Here is a 19,314-nt window from a genome sequence, read left to right on the forward strand (position 1 = left end):
GAGGGGAAGGGAAGGAAATTGCAGTCTGGAGGGGGAAGGCTGGAGAGTACAAATGAACAGTCATCAAGATAAGAATAGATAGTTTGAGACTTAAAATGAAGGAAGCAGTCATTAGATTTGGAAAAACAGAGATGATGACAGAAACATATAGAATAAGGAAGTAGCTAAGTATGTGCATTTTGTATGATAATCATTTCATACCTAAACTCCTTGGTGAAAAAAGAAAGTAACTTTGAAACTTATATAAATTCTATATGTTGCAAACTTGGGCAAAATAGGTGGGATGTCAGAGGACCAGGAGGCTGCATTCCCAGAGGCTAGCGAGTAGCAGGCACACATGCCTAACTGGGAGGGAGTTGATGTACCACTCGAAGGGGCTGCACAGGTAGAGTGAGAGCCTGCATAAGTCTTTTGACAAAGGATGCTGTGTGGAAAGGGTTTATGATTGCAACATAGATTTGACTTTCCCCAAATCTTACGTGACCTGATGCACTTTTGTAGATATTCATTGATTATATCAATTTTCATTTATCTTATATATTTAAGGATACAGAAGGGTCAAGGCTATGTGTACACCTGTTCTGCAAACCAGAACCAGATACTTAGAGACAACGTTTGAAATTTTGCCTTTCAGATTCACACATCAATAAAATCAAGGATAAGGATAAGAGACCAAAGGAGAAGCCATAATTGACAGATATTTAAAAATAAATGGGGATCCTTATTTTCTAACCATGTCTAGAAATGGATGAAAGAAATCTTTATTAACGTTAATTATAGCAATGTAGATAAACCACCTGTATATTGTGTTTGTGTGTGAGAGTATGTAGAACAGAATGCGCAAAAAATTTTGTTAAAGCTTTTAAGAAATACTTTGAAAGTTACTTTCATGGACCCTTTAAAACTCCCATTCATTAATGGAATACTGATTAAATAAAAAATTAACTATTGAGAATGTCTCCTAAGTAAAGTATATCTATGCACGGATCTACTATGATGCTTTAACGAATGTTAATTATAGCTTTTTGATGTCTGTACTGCGTGGCTCTAAAAAGCTAATAAGACCTGCACTACATCATAGTTAATAGAAGTGTGGTGCTTGTTGCTTAGGCAACAGGATGAATAAATGCAGGTCAGGATGTGCTTCAAGAAAAACAAAAGCTAGACTATGATACTGAGTAGAGATGGAGCTGATCTAACGGATTTTTCCCTACATTAATGAAATCTGTTTCTTAAAATGGCCCGAGCATATCAGTGTACTTTAACTAAGTTCATAATGAAATAAATTAGGTTATGGAGATCAAGAAATAATTTTTATAAAGGCAGAAATTGATTTTTTATGATAGTAGTAGCAAATAAATGATTGATAGCATTTAAAGCAATAATTGATGACAACCATTTTATGATTTGCTTCCTTTTCATAATTAACTAATTCCTCTAAATGATAATTCAAAGCTTTTAAAATTGATTCTGTCCCATGAAGAAAGTATTAGACTGACTTTTCTGAATTAGCCATGTTTTCTTAATTTCTGGAAAATTTCACACAATCCTGGGAATACTTAGAATTGAAAAAAATAAAGACAATAATCTATGGAGGAGATCAGACCTTGGTTTTATTATGTAGGTACAGGGTTTTTGCCTTCCAGATGCATTTTGGAGTGCTCATACATATTCCATTCATGAATGTTTTTACGATCTCCAAATGCTTATTTGAAACCTGTTTGATTAACCTTTCAGTTCCAGGCTTTCAAAGGGGGATTATATTTGCTGAAAAGTGTTTAAAATTCAGGGGAAAATTATGCTGAATTAAAATCTTTCAAAGCAGCCAAATATTCCAGAGAACCCAAAAACCTACCTCACTTCTCATAGGACCAGAATAAATTTGGACGAGAGTTTGAGGAGTAGGAATGAGAAAGTCTTATCTCAAGTAGAGAGAGGGAGAAAGCATACTTATCAAAATGTGCAGTAAACATAAGTAACGATGCAAAGATTTTCATTCTGTTTGATAGTCCCTGTAGTTCTTGGTGTCATCTGTGTAGTGTCCTAAATCTGGTCAGTATCCTAAGACTCTCAGAACAATTGAAAAAATTTCACTTTTTCCCCCCTATTTTAATACCCACAATATCATTCCTGTCTAATTAGTGATGGTATTCTTAAACATGAGAAAAATGCAGTAGCTACACATCTCCTTGCAAAAAAAAAAAATAGGTTCATAAAGAGTTCATTGTATACAATTACCTAGAGCTCATCTGTTTTGATGCATTTAGTAGCTTTTTATAAAAAGCTCATGGGGCATACACCTTTTTTGGAGAAGAGGCAGAAGTTGAACAATTTGAATGATTTTCAAATCTGTAATAATAGTCAAGTCAGGCTTGGAGAAAAAGAATCTCCAATGGAGATAAAAAGACATAACTAGCTCTCCGTGTTTTGTTATCAGTTCTGGTGTTAATAAGCCTCAGGTGTCGGCTCCAGCAATTTATTTAGAAATAGCTATTCATTAGTTCTACATTTGCGTGCTACATGCCTATGTTATGAAGCTCTCTCTCTCTCTGAATTTAGGGATAGGCAATATGTGTAATGGGACCTTAAAAGCAAGGTAAGGTAATAAGGATGGTGACGTAGCTTAACAAGGGAAAGTGATGAGCACTGAGGGAGGCGTGTGAATGATTAGAAAGCTGGATCGCCCGTCTGCACCTCTCCCTCTCCTCCTTCCTCACCTATATTCACCACCGTGAGAAGTTCGCACACACCGCACCGGGTTTAGACTGCATGCAGACCAGTATTCAGAAGTACATGCATGTGCTCAGCCCATTAGCCTCTCCTTCTGAATATTGACAGCTAACTGATGCAAGTGTTTGTTTTTCCCTAAAGTAACAAACAATTACTTCCATGCTCCTCAATCAGCACATGTAAGTAAGTGGATCCTCTCCAGAATGGACTGTCTGAAACAGTTTGCTAAGGAACTAAAGGTCATTCGATAACACCACTTAAACTGCCTATCGAACAATGATCAGGAAACAAATGATCTTCACACTGTAAACATAATACGTTGTCCACTGAATCCCTAACTGCTGATGCTCACGCGAAATCCTATGTCTTTAGGCACCCAGAATCCATTGAAGAGGGGCTGATCGACCCCGGGGAATTCAGAAACTACAAATTTATAAAAATCACACAAAGAATGGAAGGGAGGACACAAATGTTCATCTCCTCTCGCTGCCTATAAATAGTCCTCTCACCGGTTCATTCATATCAGACACACGCACATGGACGCCTCTCGATCTCATTTCTCAGCAAGTATCTCTATGTACACAGTAAGTTCAGCCCTGAGGGCATCCCCTTTCCCGATGCCGCTACAGATATAAAACTGACCCGTTTTGGTGCAAATCGGGCTGCTTCTGAGCCATGTCAGACACATGAGAAGCAAAGACAGACAAAAGGCAGCTCTGTGGACACAGAGAGCGTCTTACCATAAACTGCACATTGTCAAATCCATTAGCCATCAGGTGGTTCTCGTACTGAGGTAGCCCAATGCTTTCCAACCATTGTCCCACTGTTTGGACCGGGCATCTGGGTCCTGTGAGAGGATGAAGAGGGAAGCGTTTAAGCAGGGAGTAGCCGTCCACGGGGTAATAGCGGTAGTCCTGGGCTGAGAGGTGGCATTGCCACATCATGCTCCTGGGAAAGTTGCTATCAAAGGAGCCCGCCAGCTTGACAGATTAGCGTTCCCGGCGCGCGAGAGAGCAAAGTCAGAAGTAACACATAGTTTGCCAGGCAGGCTGTGGAGTCTGACTTGATCCTAGCTCCACATTTCTCACATATTAATCTTTACTACCGACCAGGACGCCATACAGCCCCCAGAACCAGGCAGCGGTAGAAGGCATAGCAAGCTGTCGGCCGAGGCTGGTCTGCGTGCTCTGTGATTGTTGGAGTACTCCACAATGAGCAGTGCACGGCCAGCAGCCAGAATTCTCTTTATCAAGTACTCCTACACTCATCAATATGCAGCTCCATGCTCCCTGCTCCCCCTCGCTCGCTCCCCTTCATTACCCAGCCCAGGCTACACCTCGCATTTTCAATAATAGCCATCAGATAAGGCAGATTTTTTTTTTTGTCTGCAAGCTGTAAGCTGCTTCCTCCTACACGCCCATCCAAGCGTCAATCTTGAATGATGAGAGCAGTCAAAACAAATGCAGAAAATAGCAAGATTCAAAAGCAAACCTAAGCGCTTAAATCTGAATTGCATCTTCATACCGGTTATACATTACAGAGCTATTTGTTGTGGAATTTTACGTTTCAAAAGACACCAGGAAATGCAAAGCTTTAACCATAGCTGTTAGCAGAGCTCATGACAGGTTCCTTTTCTCCTTTTCTTCCCTTCCCTTTCTTCTTCTTAAAATGCAGCAGAGATAAATGTTTCTGATCTAAAGCTTTACAATGTGTGGAGAATCATTATTCTCTTTCTTTCGCAGGCTATATATATGAAGGAACATCTTTGAGATTCCTTTTTCATTTTGAATTACTGTAACATACAGAAACTGCATCGCAATCTCGAAGTCAAGATAATTCGTTTCTTGTTTGCATGGCTCCTTCTAAACAAAAATATTATTAGGCATAAGAAATCCTTTTCCCCTCTGACGTTTATAACCCGGTCTACCAGGGTTACCATCTTAAATGTGCTGTAAAGGTAACATTACTGGGTAGAATTGTTTAATAAAAAAAGGAGCCCTCACCAAAAAGAATTCAAGAATAACAGATGTAAATGTGTGAGTTTTACTGAATGGCAGACAGATTGAGTAATTTATTTAATAATTGAGAGAAACGAGAGCTTAATAATAGAACCCAGAGGACTAGATCATCAGAAAGAACAGACTCTTACTTAAGACTGGGAGAGAACTCGCAGGAAGGCTAGTCTCACCTCCCCCTTACCACAGGAACCCCTTGTCACAGTGTCCCTGGGAGACCATCACCTACTTTATGCTTGAATACTGCCTGTAACGGAGCCCTCACTACTTATCAAGAGGACTCCATTTATTAGAAAGCTGTTTTACTTCCTACTTGACTACCCACTGGCTCCAGCTCTGCCTTTGGAGTCCCCACAGATTGGGAACAGTGTGTTTTAAAAATTAAAGATAACTCTCCCCTCCCCTCTCCCTACCCACAACAGTGCTCGGCCCATAGTAGGTGCTCAGTAAATATTTACTGAATAAATGAAATATAATTTTCCTTCTTTCCCAAAACTTTATCTTTCTCTGTTTCCTTTCTCTTTTTAAGAACATTGTCAACCTCCCTGACACACAGACATTAAACCTCAAAGAACCTAGCACACTTTCTCTTTCGCTGTGGACACCAGTCCCCAAGTTAACACCATCCCTCACCACAGTGTTTCTGGCCCCTGCTCCCTTGATTCTTTTTCCTGTCTCACGCGTATGGAACTTTGATTGACTTTAATTCGGTGATCTTAGTTCAGGCCACCTGGCCCATGCAACAGTGGCTTCTACATGGGTCTTTCTACCTCTAATATTTTAAAAATCTATTTTATGTGTGAGTGTCAGAATAAGTTCTCTAAGATACTGTTTTGATAATTACTTCCTTTCCCAAAACTCTTCCCTGGTTTTCAGTTGGCTTCAAAGTAAACTCTCAACTTCTTTGATAATATTTTGGGGCATCTTTATGATTGATTACAAATAAACCGCATTGATTTCCTTTTCCCCGGGGTTCCAGTCAGGTGGGATTACTGGCTGGTCTCTGAAGGCAGCCTGTAACATACTTCAGTTGGTTTTATTCTGTTCCCACATTTCTGTCCCTTCGTTGGTTTTGAATCAGATGGCACTTCCCTTGTGAAATCTTTTCTAATCCCCTAACAGGAATGAATCTCTTCCTTATCTGTCTTAAGTGGCATTTTTTAGGCTCTCTATTAGAATAACTATTTTTTGTCTAACATTATAGTTATTAGCATACAAGACTTATTTATTGAATGTAGGAATGTTCTTCCTAATATTGCACGTGGTAAAGAATCAGTATGCATCTATCTAAACCAAATAATGTAGCTCTCATTTCACATAAAATCCTCCTAGTTTTGATTTAAAATTGTATTTTCATTTGAAATCTTTTCCAAGTATCTGAACTCTTTATAAAAGAAGATAGTTGGGTTTCTAAATAGAATTTTCAAGTGAATTTTTATCATCCTCATCCTCTCTTTTACTCTATTAGAATTTATCCCTGATTGGTTCTAGACCTTTCAAGAAAGTCAAAAAGTTTGTAGCATTCTAGAAATCAATTTTAAGAGATTCTGGTTGCTCAACATTAATTGCATGAAAACTTAAAAACAAAACACTCTTTGTCCTTGGACAGCTCTTAAGCTGGTATGAGGCGGAGTAAAATGGAGTATTAATTGCCATCTTTCCTAGGGTCACATCCATATTGTTCCTCCTGATTATTTAAACTTAGTAGGTCAATAAGCTACACAAAAAGTGAGAAAACACTGCAATATTGTTTTGGCTTGGTAAGACATATGCTGACTGACCAGGTTCTCAAATCCTATCTCATCTCTCTTTTTTAAAATGTATTTTTATTGATTTCAGAGAGGAAGGGAAAGAAAGAGAAAGGCAGAAACATCAATGATGAGAGAGAATCATTGATCGGCTGCCTCTGATCTGCTGCCTACTGGGGATTGAGACCTCAACCCAGGCATGTGCCCTTGACTGGAATCGAACCTGGGACCCTTCAGTCTGCAGGCCAACGCTCTATCCATTGAGCCAAACCAGCTAGGGCTCTCACCTCTTAAGATGTGCGCCAGGGCTAAAATACAGGGAAGAATGCCACATACATTACAGGCATTAAATCATCTTTGTTAAATGAATGAGTGACAGTAGAAACGATTTTCATGGTATTTTCATGAAAAGAAAATAGAAAGAAAGTCTATCTATCTATCTATCTATCTATCTATCTATCTATCTATCTATCTATCTATCTAGGTGGGTTTTTTCCATGGGCCAGACTGTTATATAAACACATAGCTCAGAGAGAATACTGCCCAGTCTTCGAAAATTATTATACAGAACGATTGAGTTTTATTCTTTTAACTGTTCAATCATTCAATTTCTACTCAGTGATTCTCATATGTTGGTGAAAGATTATAATGCAGGAGGGAAGTGAGTTAGGAGAGAATGAGGGAAGGAAGGAGAGAGGAAGGGAGGGAGGGAAGGAGGAAGGAAAAGAGAGAGGGAGAGAAGAAAGGACCTTGAGGCAAACCTCTAAAAGAACCCTGGTCTGGGTCTGAAGATCATTTTTTAAATAGTATCTAAGTATATTTCTCACTTTACTTGAAACACTTTCTTAGAGTCTTAAAATTCTTAAAGCCTATCAGTGCATTATTGGGCAGACTCCTTTATTCAACTAGAACTTCTCTAAGTCCCAAAAGTGAGATAAGAGGAGGGAAAGGAGAAAAACTAACAGTTATTCTGTGCTTCTCTGACCTGAGCAGCCTGGCGTGGATTATGATCCCCATTTATAGATAAGGGAATTGAAGTGTGTGATGAAGCCAGTCTTTCTTTGACACAATCTTTTAAAACATAATCCTGGGGGTTCCACTTCCAGAATGGCAATGTAAAGACACTCCATGGACCCTATCCCAAGCCAAACACACACAACCATATATATACTAGTATGTATATATGTATGTATGTGTGTGTGTATGTGTGTGTGTATGTGTGTGTGTATGTATATATATATATATACATATACATATACATATATATATATATTTTTTTCTGGCCCTTTAAATACAGTTCCTCATGTTGTGACCCAACCATAAAACTATTTTCGTTGCAACTTCATAACTGTAATGTTGCTACTGTTATGAATCATAATGTAAATATCTGATATGCAGGATGGTCTTAGGCGACCCCTGTGAAAAGGTCATTCGACCACGAAAGGGGTCGCGACCCACAGGTTGAGAACTGCTGATTTAGAGTCTCTGGAAATTGTTTCAAAAACATACAGAAGATGAAGAAATATTTATTCAAGAAAATGTACGAAAACATGTAAGAACAGTGAGAATCTAGGGCCCTGGGGCCATGACATGTTTCCTCCCTCCCTTTCCTCCCCAGCTCAGCTGGAAAGAAACTGCACTCTAGGTGGGTGTGCCCCAGAGGATGGGACTCTGTCTGTCCCCAGCTCCCATCATGGGATATAGTAACTTACCTAAAGGGGTGGGCCAGTAACATTTCTGATTCCTTCTAACTCCAAGGTGTAGAGGTTAAATTTCTGATGGGTGTGTGGCTGAGATGTCAGGGGTTCCCTTTGTCCATCCAGCCCCCATTCATAAACCGGAGGCTCTATCCCACTGTGGCCAGCTAGGAACAGTGAGGCCTTTGCGGCCCTCATCCAATTTAACTATAGGGATGAGGGTCTGTGCCCAGAAAGCAAGCTGAGAAGATGATAAGACCAGGGATGAGGCTACCATCCCTGTCCAGTGGCTCAAAGTCCTTGCCAAAAGGGAGAGTCAGTTCTTAAGTACAGAGAGTTCTAAAGTTCTATCCCAATAAATTGATTTTATTTGAAACTAGAGGCCTGGTGCACAAAATTCATGCATGGGGGTGGAGGGGTGTCCCTCAGTCCAGCCTGCACCCTCTCCAATCTGGGACCCCGTGGGGGATGTCTGACTGCCGGTTTAGGCTAAACCGGCAGTCAGACATCCCTCTCACAATCCTGGACCATTGGTTCCTAATCGCTCACCTGCCTGCCTGCCTGATCACCCCTAACTACCCCCCTCCCCCGTGGCCTGGTTGCCCCTAACTGCCCCCTGCTGCCAGCCTGGTCGCCCCCAACTGCCTCCTCCCTGCCGGCCTGGTCGCTTCTAACTGCCCCCCCCCCCGCCAGCTTGGTCACCCCTTGCTGCCCCCCAGCCAGCCTGGTCACCCCCAATTGCCCCCCTCTGCCGGCCTGGTCACCCTAACTTTCCCCCCTGCCAGCCTGGTCACCCCTCACTGGCCCCCCCGCCAGCCTAATTGCCCCCAACTGCACCCCCCTGCCAGCCTTGTCACCTCCAACTGCACCCCCCTGCTGGCCTGGTCATCACATGCAGCCTGCTTGTTCAGTCATTTGGTTGTACCTCACTAACCCCCCTGCCAGTCTGGTCGTAGGCAGCCATCTTGTGAGGGTGTGAGGGTTAATTTGCATATCACCTCTCTATTATACAGGATAGTCTCTGAGGAAGTTCAAGCCTAAGTGGGGTATGAAAAACAATAGAGATTTTTTATGATAAGCAAATAAAAAAAGGCTAGTAGCTACATTAGGACAAGTTAAGTGGTAGGCCATTTTCTAGTATATAAAATATCCAGAATAGGCAAATCTATAGGAACAGAATGTAGATTAGTGGTTGCCTAGGGGTAGGGAGAGAGGCTTGGGGGTAAACAGTGAGTGATTGTTAATAGATATGGGGTTTCCTTTTTAGGGTGACAAAAATGTTTTAAAATTGTGGTGACAGTTGCACAACTCTGTGCATATACTAAAAAACACTGAATTTATATGCCTCAAATGGATGAATTGAATGATATATAAATTATCTCTCAATAAAATTATAATTATTAAATAGTAATAAAATAAAAATAATTCTTAAATTTTCTTTAAATTCATATGAAAAATACATACAACTACATATGTGTACATTGTTATTATTTATATGTATATTAGTGTTTTTAGTGCTATTTTTTTTTTTTTTTTTTTTCTTTTTTTTTTATGTCCCTGATTCTATTATGATCACCAGATTATTTATTCACTTGATTCTTAGATTCACTTGTTGATAGATGCATGTTTGTTGTTCATAATTTGTATCTTTACCTTTTTCTTCTTCTTCCTCTTCTTAAAGGATACCTTTCAGCATTTCATATAATACTGGTTTGGTGGTGATGAACTCCTTTAGCTTTTCCTTATCTGTGAAGCTCTTTATCTGACCTTCAGTTCTGAATGATAGCTTTGCTGGATAAAGTAATCTTGGTTGTAGGTTCTTGGCATTCATCACTTTGAATATTTCTTGCCACTCCCTTCTGGCCTGCAAAGTTTCTGTTGAGAAATCAGCTGACAGTCGTATGGGTATTCCCTTGTAGGTAACTGAGTTTCTTTCTCTTGCTGCTTTTAAGATTCTCTCTTTGCCTTTTGCTCTTAGCATTTTAATGATGATGTGTCTTGGTGTGGTCCTCTTTGGATTCCTTCTGTTTGGGGTTCTCTGCGCTTCTTGGACCTGTAAGTCTATTTCTTTCACCAGGTGGGGGAAGTTTTCTGTCATTATTTCTTCAAATAGGTTTTCAATATCTTGCTCTCTCTCATCTTCTGGCACCCCTATAATTCTGATGTTGGTACGCTTGAAGCTGTCCCAGAGGCTCCTTACACTATCTTCGTATTTTCGGATTCTTTTTTCATTTTGCTTTTCTGGTTCGGTGTTTTTTGCTTCTTCGCATTTCAAATCTTTGCCTTGATTCTTGCGCTCCTCTGGTCTGCTGTTGGGAGTCTGTATAGTATTCGTTATTTCAGTCTGTGTATGCTTAATTTCTAGTTGGTTCTTTATCATAACATCAAGGGTCTCATTAGTTTTCTTGAGGATCTCACTACATTTATCGGCGGCTTCTAGACAGTTCTTAAGAGACCTTAAAAGTGTGGTTCTGAACTCAATATCCTCCATTGACAGTTTTGTCCTGTTTCTTTGTCTCCGCATTTTTTATGCTTTCTTGGTGCACCCCCTAGTGGTCTTTGTGCACAGTCTTGTTGTAGTTAAGCCTTGATTGTTGTCGGCAATACTGGGGGTGATTTGACCTCCAGGCTAACTGGCTATGAGAGTCTGCTGTATCTCTATTTTTTTTTTTCATTTTCTTTTTCTTGTTTTTTTTTTTTTGGTTTACTTCCTCCTCCATACTATCTGTATCATCCATCCTCTTTTCAAGGTGATTCAGGTTAACAAACTAGTATCTTCCATGCACATTTACCCATTGCCAAATCTCTTTCTCAAACACATACAGATATGAATAAATATATATGCATGTGTGTATGATATGTATATCTGGGGGTACTTTTGGAAGTTGTTCTCAAAAGACAGAATCGTATCACACTCACTTTTCTGAACCTTACTTTTCTCATTCAGCAAAGCCTTATGGAAATTCAACCAAGTAAATGACAAACTATGATTTATTCTTTGAAATAACTGTATAATAGTCTGCAATATTGACTAATATTTTATTCACTATATGCTATTCATTATTCTATCTCCAGGCCCACCCCTTCATTTTCTTTTTAAAAACATTTTATTTTGAGTTAATTGTAGATTCCTATGCAGTTATAAGAAATAATAGAGAAATTCTGTATAGACTTTACCCAGTTTTCCCCAATGGTAACATCTACCTACAGTATGCTATCACAGTCAGGTAATTGGCATAGATAAAATCCATTGATCTTATTAAGATTTCACCAGTTTCACATGTGCTCGTGTGTGTGTGTGTGTGTGTGTGTGTGTGTGTGTGTGCAAGTATGTGTTTAGTCCTTTGCAATTTTATCACATGTGGACTGTGTAACCATCACTATGGTTAAGATAAAGATAGTGCCATCACAAGAATCCTCTTGGTATTCTTTTAAACCCATGGCCATCTCCCCCTCTCTCTAACTAGCAACTACTAATCTGTTCTCCACCTCTATCATTTTGTCATTTCAAGAATGTTAGCTGCATGGAATCATACAGTATGTAAGCTTTGGGATGGGCTTTTCTCAGCACAATTCTCTTGAAATCCCTGTTAACTTATTCCATGTATCAATAGCTCATTTCTTTTTATTGCTGAGTAGTATTTCATGGTATGGATGTACCACAGTTTGATTAATGATTCACACATTGAAAGACATTTGGGTTGTTTCCAGCTTTTAGCTATTATGAATAAAGCTGTTATGATCATTGGTGTACACACTTTTCTGTGAACATACATTTCCATTTCTATAGGATAAATGTCCAAGAGTGCTATTGCTGGGTCATACAGTAAATACACATTTCATTTTATAAGAAATGGTCATATTATTTCCAGAGTGGTTGTAACATTTTACATTCCACCCAGCAATGCATGAGAGATAAAGTTTCTTTGCATCTTCACCAGACTTTGGTGTTACCACTATTTAAAAAGATTTTTTTTAGCTATTCTGATAGGTGTGTAGTAATATTTCATTATGGTTTTAATTTGCATTTCCCTCATGGCTAATGATGTTGAACATATTTTTATGTGTTTATTTGGCATCTGCATATGCTTTTTGGTAAAATGTCTGTTCATGTCTTTTGCCTATTTTCTAATTGGGTTGTTTGGTTTTTGCATAGTTGAATTTTGAGGATTCCTTATACATTCTAAGTACATGATACTTGTAGATTTTTGATTTGCAAATATTTGCTCTCTGTCTGTAGTCAGTCTTGATCCTCATCACAATTCCCTGCAGAGCTAAAGTTTTTTTATTTTGATAAAGTCATTTTATCATTTTTTTCTTTGATGATCATGTTTTGGGTGTTTTCCCTGTTATTTTTAACTTTTAAAAATGATCATTTAAAAAAAAGATGCCTGTATTAAATAGCCTATAACTAATTATTTTTTAATATGGAATGTAAAAAAAAACACCTATAGTCTGGTGGTTTACATTTTAATGGACAAATACAATTTAGGGTGATGACAGTCATGCTTGATTTTAACCATTTCATCTTATTTATGTTTATATTTATTTAAAATTTTGTTTCCTTATTTTCCTTTTCTTCAATTTTGTTGTTCTGGTGACATTCTTACTCATTACATTTTTTTCCTTTTGAACTTTGAGATTTTGTGATACTTCTCCACTCCATTCACGATTACTTTACTTTCCCTGCTCTAAAAAGCAGACATACTTTTCTAAAATTATTTGAAAATAATATACCAATTCTTTCCCTCCTATTCCAGTAAAATTAGACCTTCAGAATATTTTTTTCTTCTCTAGTCTCCCTTTCCTACAACCATGTGCTGTAATTTTCAAAATGTTTTTCCTTTACCATTCTGTCCTATTCCAAACCTATTCTTAGGTTTTGCTGATAAACATTTAGAAAATTTTATTCTAGTCTATTACTAGAATTTTACTTATTCCTTCTATTTAATTAACTCTTACTTAGTATTTATGTTGAAGTCTCCCAATATGTTTATCTTATCTATTTGTATTTAATTATTATAAAGATTATTTGATCGCTGTTCTTTTATTTCTTCATAACCTTCTCCATCTTGATATTTCTGCTTTTATTTGTGGTTTTGTTAAAAACGTTATCATATACTAAAAAACTATTTTGAACTGAGAAAATAAAAAGCACAGCATATAAAAATTTGTGAATGTAGCTAAAGTAGTATTTAAAGAGAAATTTACAGCATTAAGTATATTATTAGAAATACAGAAAATTTCAAATTAATAATTTTATTATCCAGCTTAAGAAATGAGGAAAAAAAGGTCTAAAAGTAGCAGAAATAAGAAAATAAAAATTAAAGATAAATAAAATAGGAAGAAGAAAAATCAATAGGAAAAAATCAATGGCTGTTATTTGAGAGAATCTATAAAATTGATAAAGCACTAGTCAGGCTAAGCAGGATTGAAAAAAAAGGAGAATAAATGATTTACCAGTATTAAGAATTGGAGAAGTGGTAGCCTACAGACTACAGATATTAAGAAGGAAAGTAAAGAATATTATGAGTAATTTTATACCAATAAATTCAGTAACAAGTAAAATGGACAAATTCATTGAAAGACACAACCATCAAAGCTCACTCATGAAAGATTTTCTAATTAAATATCTATTAAAGTAATTGTATTTATACTTAAAAACTTTCACAACGAAAATTTAGCCCTCATTAATGACTTCAGTGTTGAATTCTAGCAAACATATGAGGAAGAAATAATACCAATGTTACATAAATTCTTCCAGAAAATTAAAAAGAATAACTTTCTAATTCAAGACATGAAGTCAGCATTACTCTGATATCAAAATCAGACAAAGACATTATGAGAAAAGAAAACTATAGACCAATGTTTGTCATGCATGTAAGGTTTAAAAATTCTAGTTAATGGGTGGAGGATACTTCTTTTTATAATTTACTAGAGGCTCGGTGTACGATTTCATGCACAGGTGGGGTCCCTCCGCCTGGCTGGCAATCGGGCTTATTGGGGCTGTCTCGTCCAGTCTCGATCAGGGCAGATGGGGGCTGGCTGGCTGGGGAGGGACCGCAGGAGGGCTCCAGGGTGTGTCCGGCCCTCTTGCCCAGTCCTGATTGGCCAGACCCCAGCAGCAAGCTAACCTACCGGTTGGAGGGTCTGCCCTATGGTGGTCAGTGCGCATCATAGCGACTGGTTGAGTAGTTGACTGAATGGTCGACTGATCGGTCAGACACTTAGTATATTACACTTTTATTATATAGGATTCATTTCTTTAGCATTGACTGATATTTTCAGCAAATATGTATAAAGTACCTCTTGTTCTACTCATTTTGTTAGGAGGTGGGGATATAGCTTTGAACATCCTTGCACATATGTACTTTATAGGCTAGTGGAGAAAACTGGTTTACCACCTAGAAAATGTCATTTGAGATTAGAGGAATTAAAACTTAAAATAACGACTTTCTATTGCAACCATACAGAGAGGAGAAGTGAGTTAGAGAAAACTGCTTAAGTGACTCCAGTTTCCATGAGCAGAAGAGAAACCTAATATACTGTTTCAATAGGTGCTACTAGATGAAATGGTTAACATGGGTAAACTGAATTGGCAGAGGAGGCAGTTATCAAATTGGTTAGGTGGGAAAATGGCATTAGGGAAGGGATAAAGACAAGCCACTGAAAAATAGTTTTTAAAAAAAGAAACTGGGAAGATGGCGGCGGTATAGGCAGACGCGTCCCAGGTCGTGTCCCTGAGCAAATGGAGTGAGCAGCTGAAACTAGTAACATCCACCCCGAATTGGCGAAATTCCTCAGCTGGCGAGACGGTTTGCAGCCGGGAAGAGCAGAACTCCCCTGGAAAGCAGATCCAAGCAACAGCAACCTCCTGAGCACTACACCCTCTGCTGAGGAACAGCAGCTGTACGTGAAACCTCGCCCCACCAGCCAGAAGAGCCACCACAGCTGTGAACAGCACCCACCAGAGGAGTTGCTGCCAACTGAAGAGCAGCTGCTACCGCAACCGCCCGAAGAGCAACCGCAGACCAAGGAGTCACTGCCACCAAGGGAGCAGCCACTGAACGACTCAACGTCTAGATATGTCAGTGAGATCAAACATGGGTAGACAAAGAAACCCCCAAAGGAAAGAGAAGGAGGACTCTCCAGAAAAGCAGCTAAGTAATACAGAGGCATGCAACATGACAGAAAAAGAATTCAGAATAAGGGTCCTAGAGTGCATAAACCGGATGGAGGAAAAAATCGACAACCTCAGCAAGAAGCAAGAAGAAACAGATGAAAAAATCGATAACATATGGAAGAAGCTAGAAGAAACAGATGAAAAAATCAACAACTTAAGTAAGACCCAAGAAGAAATGAAGAGTGATATAGCTGCAATGAAAAACTCCATTGAAAGTATCAACAGTAGACTAGGAGAAGCGGAGGACCGAATTAGTGATTTAGAAGACAAGGAAGCAAAACACACCCAAAACGTACTGCAATTGGAGAAAAAAATGAAAAGACAGGAGGAGAGCCTAAGGGAGCTTTGGGACAACATGAAACGAAACAACATACGAATAATAGGGGTACCAGAACAACAGAAGGATGAACAAGGATTAGAAAACCTATTAGAAGAAATAATATCAGAAAACTTCCCTGAGGTGGGGAAGAAAAAAGGCACACAAGCCCAGAGAGTCCCAAACAAGGTGAACCCAAAAAGACCCACACCAAGACACATCATAATTACTATGGCAAATGTTCAGGACAAGGAGAGAATCTTACAGGCTGCAAGAGAGAGACGGAAAGTTACATACAAGGGATCTCCCATTAGATTGTCAAATGATTTCTCAACAGAAACACATCAGGCCAGAAAAGAATGGACGGAAATTTACAAAGTGATGCAAAGCAAAGGACTGAATCCAAGAATACTCTATCCAGCAAGGCTATCATTCAAACTTGAAGGGGAAATAAGAAGCTTCACAGACAAAAAAAGGCTAAGGGAGTTTATCACCACCAAGCCAGCAATGCAAGGAATGCTAAAGGGACTGGTATAAAAATAAGAAATAAAAAGCTCAGAAAGAAAACAGCCACACAAAAACAGAAATGCCTACAAACAACTACCTTTCAATAATAACTTTAAACGTAAACGGACTAAATGCTCCAAACAAAAGACATCGAGTGGCTGAATGGATAAAAAAACATGACCCATACATCTGCTGTCTACAAGAAACCCACCTCATTAGAAGGGACTCACACAGACTGAAAGTGAAAGGATGGAAAAATATCTTTCAGGCAAATGGAAAGGAAAAGAAAGCTGGGGTAGCAATACTTATATCGGACAAAATAGACCTCAAAGTGAAGGCCATAACAAGAGATAAGGAAGGCCATTTCATAATACTAAAGGGATCAATACAACAAGAAGATATAATCCTGGTAAACATATATGCACCCAATGCAGGAGCACCCAAATTCATAAAAAAATTCCTGGAAGATATCAAAGGAGACATCGACAACAATACAATCATAGTAGGGGACTTTAATACACCACTGACAGCACTGGATAAGTCCTCTAGACAAATAATCAGCAAAGATACAGCAATCCTAAATGACTCACTAGATCAGATGGACTTAATAGACATCTTCAGAACACTTCACCCGAAAGCCAGGGAATATACATTCTACTCAAATGCTCATAGGACATATTCAAAAATAGACCATATATTGGGTCACAAGCAAAGTATCCCCAAATTCAAGAAAATTGAAATCATAAAAAGCGTCTTCGCAGACCACGATGGCATAATATCAGAAATAAACTACAATAAAAACAACCCAAAATACTCAAACACCTGGAAGCTGAATAGCATGCTATTAAATATTGATTGGGTTACCAATGAAATCAAAGAAGAAATTCGAAACATCCTGGAAACTAATGACAATGAAAACACAACAATCCAAAACCTATGGGACACAATGAAAGCAGTCCTGAGAGGGAAGTTTATAGCTCTACAGGCCTATCTCAAAAAACAAGAAAAAATGGTAGTAAATCATCTAACTCTACAACTCAAAGAATTAGAAAGAGAGCAACAAGAAAACCCCAGAGTGAGCAGAAGGAAGGAGATAATAAAGATTAGAGCAGAAATAAATGACATAGAGACCAAAAAAACAATACAGAAAATCAATGAAACCAAGAGCTGGTTCTTTGAAAGGATAAACAAGATTGACAAACCTCTAGCCAGACTCACCAAGAAGCAAAGAGAGAGGACCCAAATAAACAAAATCAGAAACGATAGAGGCGAAATAACAACAGACCCCACAGAAATACAAATGATTGTTAAAAAATACTATGGACAGCTCTACTCCAACAAACTAGACAACCTGGAGGAAATGGACAAATTCCTAGAAAAATACAACATTCCAAAACTCAATCAGGAAGAATCTAAAAATCTCAACAGGCCAATAACTATGGAAGAAATTGAAGCAGTCATCAAAAAGCTTCCAGCAAACAAAAGCCCAGGACCAGACGGCTTCACAGGGGAGTTTTACCAAACATTCAAGGAAGAACTAAAACCTATCCTCCTCAGACTACTACAAAAAATTCAAGAGGAAGGAACACTTCCAAGCTCATTCTATGAAGCCAGCATCACCCTAATACCAAAACCAGGTAAAGACAACACAATGAAAGAGAATTACAGGCCAATATCCCTCATGAACATAGATGCCAAAATCCTCAACAAAATCTTAGCAAATCGGATCCAACAGTACATCAGAAAGATCATACACCATGACCAAGTAGGATTTATCCCAGGGATGCAAGGATGGTACAATATCCGCAAATCAATAAACGTGATACATCACATAAACAAACTGAAAGAAAAAAACCACATGGTCATATCAATTGATGCAGAAAAAGCATTTGACAAAATTCAACACCCATTTTTGATAAAAGCTCTCAGCAAGGTGGGAGTAGAAGGATCATACCTCAACATAATAAAAGCCATATATGACAGGCCCACAGCCAACATCATACTCAATGGACAAAAACTAACACCATTTCCCCTAAGAACAGGAACAAGACAGGGATGCCCCCTCTCACCACTCCTGTTCACCATAGTACTGGAAGTGTTAGCCATTGCAATTTGGCAAGAAGAAGAAATAAAAGGCATCCAAATTGGAAAAGAGGAAGTAAAACTGTCCTTATTTGCAGACGACATGATATTATACATACAAAACCCTAGAGACTCCATCAAAAAGCTACTGGACTTAATACATGAATTTGGCAATGTAGCAGGATACAAAATTAACCCCAAGAAATCCGAGGCATTTCTATACACCAATAGTGAACTTTCAGAAAGAGAGATTATAAAAACAATCCCGTTTACCATCGCACCAAAAAAATTAAGCTACCTAGGAATAAACTTAACTAAAGAGGTAAAAGACCTCTACTCAGAAAACTACAGGACGTTGAAAAAAGATATAGAGGAAGACATAAACAGATGGAAGAACATACCGTGTTCATGGATTGGTAGAATCAACATCATTAAAATGTCCATACTACCCAAAGCAATCTATAAATTCAACGCACTTCCCATTAAAATACCAACGGCATACTTCAGAGATCTAGAACGAACTCTCCAAAAATTCATCTGGAATAAAAAAAGACCTCGAATAGCTGCAGCAATCCTGAAAAAGACCAAAGTAGGTGGGATCTCAATACCAGATATCAAGATGTATTACAAAGCCACTGTTCTCAAAACTGCCTGGTACTGGCACAAGAATAGGCATATAGATCAATGGAATAGAATAGAGAGCCCAGAAATCGGCCCGAACCAATATGCTCAATTAATATTTGACAAAGGAGGCAAGAACATACAATGGAGCCAAGATAGTCTCTTCAATAAATGGTGCTGGGAAAATTGGACAGATATATGCAAGAAAATGAAACTAGACCACCAACTTACACCATACACAAAAATAAACTCAAAATGGATAAAGGACTTAAATGTACGACAGGAAACCATAAAAATTCTAGAAGAATCCAAAGGCAACAAAATCTCAGACATATGCCGAAGCAATTTCTTCACTGATACAGCTCCTAGGGCACTTGAAACGAAAGAGAAAATGAACAAATGGGACTACGTCAAA

General features: G+C 38.5%; 1 protein-coding gene across 14 annotated transcripts in view; it reads right to left on the reverse strand.

The window, feature by feature from the left end:
- The window catches only part of ANKS1B (ankyrin repeat and sterile alpha motif domain containing 1B), an 839,347-nt gene that overhangs the window by 359,190 nt on the left and 460,843 nt on the right, over positions 1-19,314 (reverse strand). For 9 of the 14 annotated variants that reach the window (XM_036299864.1, XM_036299863.1, XM_036299862.1 and 6 more), the window contains one exon: positions 3,471-3,577. In XM_036299864.1, coding sequence (XP_036155757.1) covers positions 3,471-3,577 — 107 coding nt within the window. Of the gene's footprint in view, positions 1-3,470; positions 4,082-19,314 lie in introns of those variants that run through there. The other 5 variants (XM_036299857.1, XM_036299855.1, XM_036299853.1 and 2 more) reach the window with 3 other exon arrangements.

The sequence above is a fragment of the Myotis myotis genome, unplaced genomic scaffold (genome assembly GCF_014108235.1).
Source record: "Myotis myotis isolate mMyoMyo1 unplaced genomic scaffold, mMyoMyo1.p scaffold_m19_p_3, whole genome shotgun sequence".
In the NCBI taxonomy this organism is placed as follows: domain Eukaryota; kingdom Metazoa; phylum Chordata; class Mammalia; order Chiroptera; family Vespertilionidae; genus Myotis; species Myotis myotis.